Source organism: Tripterygium wilfordii, chromosome 15, assembly GCF_013401445.1.
Source record: "Tripterygium wilfordii isolate XIE 37 chromosome 15, ASM1340144v1, whole genome shotgun sequence".
NCBI lineage: Eukaryota > Viridiplantae > Streptophyta > Magnoliopsida > Celastrales > Celastraceae > Tripterygium > Tripterygium wilfordii.
Genome location: NC_052246.1, coordinates 4,515,191 through 4,520,744, shown reverse-complemented (window position 1 = coordinate 4,520,744; position 5,554 = coordinate 4,515,191). Strand labels below are relative to the sequence as shown.

The following is a 5,554-nucleotide window of genomic DNA, read 5'->3' as shown; positions in this document are numbered from 1 at the left end:
AAATGCGCATCACTTTTTTAAGGGTGTGGATTAGCGAAATGATAAGTGAGATTCATTGTTTTAGGTCCCACATGTTTCAAATCAATGATAAATCACATAAGTGTGTATTTTAAATATGCATAAGAGAATTTCTCATATATATCAATATCGAGATTGAAAGTCAATAGTGATGGGGTGTACCGTGTATCTAGAAGAATTAAAATGTTCATTGGTATTTACATAAAATCTACCTAAACCATACTTAACCTGATCAATATAGCAAACTAGAGACTACTCTTTTGTCAACAACTGATAGGTTATTAGGTTAAAGAAAGGAACGTTAATGTTACAAGACTATATCTAGATATATATATAGAATATATGGATGTATGATGTAATAATGTTGGATGCTTATCAATATGCAATAATACTCCAATATGACGAGGAAAACACGTGGGTTTACATTACGTGGATCAATCATTTAATATATATACACACACACAAATATATATATAGTTTGGGGTGATTTTGATTGTAGGGAAAATATTTCCATCTCTATTTGCATGCTTACCTATTCTTTTCCCGAGGAGGATCCATAAAGGCAAACCAAACCATGATCAATTACCGGCTTTAACTTCCAAGAAGATCTGGTTGTTGATGTGGCTGAGTCAATAAAATGTATTGGTATCATTGTGTAAATTTGATGCCTTTATTTTTAATGTAATAAATGTGAATGTGTTAGATGTGAGACCTACATGGAGAGTAAACATCAGGGAATGACAAACTTCATTCCCCCATGTTGGTCCCAACAAATTTAGGCCAAGAAAAGCCCATCATAGTGCTGTACTTTGAGCCAATTAGGCCAGCAAAAGTGTTCCATGGGACAACAAAAATGCACTATTATAACACCATTGCAATCGTTTCTTAAAGATTTCAGTTATCTTAGTTGCTAAGATGTATACACATGATTTAATGTATATGTGATGGGCTCCACATGCACATTAAATTTTATGCATACACCTTAACAGTTATAATAATTGGGATTTCAGTTACTGAGATCCATAGCACTTCTGAAACTTTAAAGCAACTACTTATAATAACTGAACCTTTTTCAGATAAATAGTACTGTTTTCACACGAAATTATAACCTTCTCAATTACCTAAGACGACCCATTTTGCTTCAGACTCTAATATTAAGTAAAATTAAAGGATTTTTTCCAAGTAATCTACCATTATTGATGGAGGACAAGCCAGCCAGCCACATTGAGACATGAACTACTTGGTCAAATTTTATAAAAATGGACATTGAAAAAAAAAAACCCCCTTCTGATATTGATATGCACACAATTCACAAAGAGTAAATTCTCCACGTAGATACCTAATGTAGTAGAATTTAAGATCATAGATTGGTGAAGGAAAAGAATGCTTGAAGCATTCATGAGTGAGAGACCCCAAATTCCATCCAAAGAATCAGCAGTAAACTAATTACGCTTCATTTCTCTCTGGAGAGACAGACGACAGCGATGTCTGTGTTTGCGGTGGAAGCCAATTATTGGTTGGCGCACCATGTTTTCATGCAACAAATCAGGCTTCTTGATTGATTCAAAAACAAAACCTGTAAAAGAATATTCTCTCTCTCTCTTTCTCTCTCTTGCTTATCTACTGCTTCAAGCTTTCAATTAAAATAATTGAAATCAAACAAAACCCAGAAAGGGGTGGTTAACTTTCCTGAAACTATTGAGACTTAAACAGACGCTTTGCCTTGAATAGAAAGTAAGCTAATGGCTCACACTTCTTCACACACACACACACCCATACTATTATTATTGTTATTGTTTTACTCACATGAAAATCCATCTCTCTCCACTTTCTAGCTTCCCAAACACACCTTTCATTCATTGGAATAGAGAGCATCAAATTCATACAAAAAAAGGCACCTACTTTTACAACTTTATCAAGACCACGAGAATCCTAGCACAGTTTACATGATATATATTGATCACTGTGTAATAATTATTAATTAATTTAATATTTTATGGCTTGGGGATATTGAAGATGTTCACATATATATATAGAATCGTATCAACTACGTTTCTACGAATCATCAATCCCAAGAACTTGAGCTATAGCTGGAAATATTAATTAACATATAATTGGGTCATTATTATTAAGTTTTCGTTCGACACAAGATTAAGGCTTGTTCAAGAAACCTAGCTAGCTATATATACATGGTTGAAACTAACTGTCATTATTACAATACTTTAAGGATTGATGAGAGGCATTTATGGCAAAGATTCAGGGAATGTCTCACGTGATTCATGCTCAATATGAGTTTGCTTAATTTAGTTGTATTTCTTCCTAGTACAGCTAAAATGACCTTGAATTTGTGATGTCATAAAACCTAAATTAAAGAAATAATTATGAATTAATCCAAGTTATTGATGCTATGTATACAACCATACAAAATTTGTTATGGTTTCATAAACCCCCATTTCAAGAGATAAATTAATTATGCAATCTAATCATATTTAACAGCGAAGTGTTTATGCAATCATACCCAACTTTTACAAAATTTGATTATATATTAACCATCAATGCAATATTCAATTATTATGCGATCATTGCGTGCATTGAATGATTTTTTTTCTATTCGTGAAATTGAGAAAAATAGAAAGTTAGAAAAACTAGTATTCAAGTTCGAATTGGGGTAGAAGAGTATAAAACAAGAAAACAAATTCACTATAATATATATGAAACGAACACATATAGATTTACATGAGAATTTGATTATATACATTCATAGAATCTCTCCTTTTGTGTATCAATCACTAAAAATTTAATAATTGAAAAGGGTGTAGAAGATGCCATGAATCTATACAAAGTATATATATATATATAATCTGAATCTGATCAACAACCACCTTTCAGAAACTAATTAATCAAATAATTTTCCTAGTGGAAGAAAGAAAACTTATACTGATATAGTCTGTAAAAAAATCTAAGAAACAAAGAACTAACTTGCTAGAGCTAACGAGCACACACTTGTTTAGTTTTCCCAAAATTGTCAGCAATCCCAAAAGCAATCAAAATCCATTACAGAGCCAACGGATGGACCTTGAAGATCTTCATAACCCTTGTTGCTATAACTTGACACCACTGATGATATCTCGGTATTTGTGTTCACATCGGTGCTAATTCCGGTCTCCTGAGAGAGGCTAGCCATTGATTGATTTGACGAGAATTGCTCAACCTTGCATTGCTTGTTTTTAATGGCACCATACCCGGAACCCGGAAAGCTATTTTTGCCCTGGTACAAGTAGCCAAGATTTGGAGATCCATGGAAGGAGAAGAGAGAATTAGACATTTCAGGAACTTGAGTGTAAATAGAGCTTGGTAGTGTTTGATCATTGGAATTTTGAGGCTCCACAAAGTTTTGGATGTAATTCCCATCAGAAGATCTTGGCATTGATGCTGTGTTGATGGACTTGAATTCGTTCTCGCCATCGCCGAAACCCGAGTTAATTCCATTAGAGTAAGGAGGATCCATTAGAGGTGGTAGTGTAGAGTAATCAAGAAAATGATCATCTCCAAATGAATTCACCCTCAACATTTCATGAATTGGACTTTTCTTGACTCCTTCTGTGCTACTGTTCTTATGGAAAACTCTACACACAACCCATTCATCCTGAAATAAGGTAGAATACATACATATTCTTCATTTACAAGAAAGCACACAAAAAGGGTAATTTGAGGAAGAAGCAAAGAGATTGAAAAGAAACCCTTGATTGTAACACTCAACCTAAACAAAAAGATCAAAACTTTACATACCTTTGCAGATTTAGGGAGGTTGTAGTAGGAGAATTTGCCTTCAAGTCTGTATTCATGCATAACCCAATTGGTTTTTTCTCCTTTTGGTGCTCTTCCTTTGTAGAAAACAAGAGTCTTCCTCATCCCAACAAGGCATCCTTTTCCCTTATAGATCTCCTTATCCTTTCCGGTTGCCTTCCAGTAACCGGATTCTGTCGCCCGATTAGTCCTCATCCCTGTTGGGTACTTCCTGTCTCTCTGGCAGAAGAAGTACCACTCCTTCTCCCCCATCTTTGCTTTCTCTGGTCAAACACACAAAATCATTAAAAAAAAACCCACCAAGAACTAGTACAATTAGATTGACCCAGATAGCTTAATGGGCACAAAAACAAAAGCCCAGAAGAGAAAATCAATCAGAAGTGAACATAAAATGAATTTGGGATGAGAAATCTTACTGGGTAAGTCCCAAGGTTCACACTTGTTGAGATCAGCTTCACCAATAGCACTTGCACCGAAACTGCAATTCATGACCTTCTCTGTAACATAATGAGTTATGATCTCTTCATCTGTGGGGTGGAATCGAAACCCGGGCGGCAAATCGAGGAGGTCGTCTCCTCTGTTCAATACTATAGCCTCCTCCATTCAATATACAAAGCCACAAGTTGATCTAAACCTCTGTGTAGAAATATGTATATGCACAAAGCAGCAGATGTTTATATATATACACAACAAAAGTGTTTGAAGAAACCAGACAGAAAAAACAGGGAAGCTCTGTTTGAAAAAAAAATTAAAAGAAAGGATCTTATGTGAAAATGAGCAATTAAGAAAATAGAACAACGGGGAAAAGAGGGTATTAAATAGAGGAGAGGAGAGCTTCTTCCTTGAAGAAGATCCGTAGGCTCCAAGGCACTTCTTGAAGAAGCCTATCAAAGTTAGAGAGAGAGAAAGAAACAGGCTTGTAATTAAAATTGTTTTGTTTTGTTTTTTTTATTTATTATTTAATTAGCCGTGTATTTGTGTGTTTGTGTTGGTGGGGCTTCGTCATTAGCCATATCTACCTGTTTGAAAATGAGTGTGAAAAAGAAAGATTAAATTAAAAGGGTTTTTTTTGGGTGGGACCCATGTTTCATAGATCCATTTGGCCCATTTCACATGAAAAAGATTAATAAGAATAATAAAAAAAAACAACTTTATATGTGTTAAAAAGAACGTAAACCTTTTATTGAGAACCTGCTTTTAGATTGTTAATAAGACTTTCTTTTTTTATTTAACCTTCAAGTCTTACTTCAAAGCTCCGAAAAAGGTAATAATACACAGTTCTTAGAAAGCTGCTTGCTCTATGAATTTGTCAAATTTTGAACTAAAATAGCATGAACCTAAGCCAATAGAATATATATACATATATATGAATTCTCACATAAAAATCTAATGTAAAGGTCTATGTTTACACTATTAATTTGAAATATATGAGACCCAAAATAATGAACCCTATTTGTCATCTCATTCATCTACACCATTTAAACATAACCTTTATTTTACAACCTTAAATTAGACCGTTATGTGAAAATTTCTTTAGATATATATAAACAAATATATACAAATAGACGAATTCTTCTTTGAGGTTCTAAAATAAAATCTTAAAATGAGATCTTGATTTTTAGGGTTCATACTATGTTTTTAAGATTTTGAAAAAAAATATATTTATAGTCTGATTGATTTTATCAACCCAACGATATATTTTTTGTTCGAAACAAAAATCAAATATAAC

The 5,554-nt window shown here is 33.6% G+C and overlaps 1 protein-coding gene across 1 annotated transcript; it reads right to left on the bottom strand.

Annotated features, from left to right (window-relative positions):
- Window positions 1-2,841: 2,841 nt before the first annotated feature.
- Window positions 2,842-4,681, bottom strand: LOC120015878 (NAC domain-containing protein 87-like). Its single transcript, XM_038868368.1, has 3 exons — window positions 4,242-4,681; window positions 3,808-4,088; window positions 2,842-3,664 (listed from the first exon to the last, which is right to left on the bottom strand). Exons 1-3 carry the CDS (start codon window positions 4,426-4,428, stop codon window positions 3,044-3,046), a joined length of 1,089 nt encoding a protein of 362 aa, XP_038724296.1. The 5' UTR covers window positions 4,429-4,681; the 3' UTR covers window positions 2,842-3,043.
- Window positions 4,682-5,554: the final 873 nt, after the last annotated feature.

What these genes read in the sequence shown, in the direction of transcription:
- LOC120015878 (XM_038868368.1), bottom strand. Translation starts at nt 4,428, where the DNA reads ATGGAGGAGGCTATAGTATTGAACAGAGGAGACGACCTCCTCGATTTG. An exon ending in TGAACCTTGGGACTTACCCA is followed by an intron (nt 4,089 to 4,241) that starts GTAAGATTTCTC and finishes GTGTTTGACCAG; the next exon opens with AGAAAGCAAAGATGGGGGAG. An exon ending in ACCTCCCTAAATCTGCAAAG is followed by an intron (nt 3,665 to 3,807) that starts GTATGTAAAGTT and finishes ACCTTATTTCAG; the next exon opens with GATGAATGGGTTGTGTGTAG.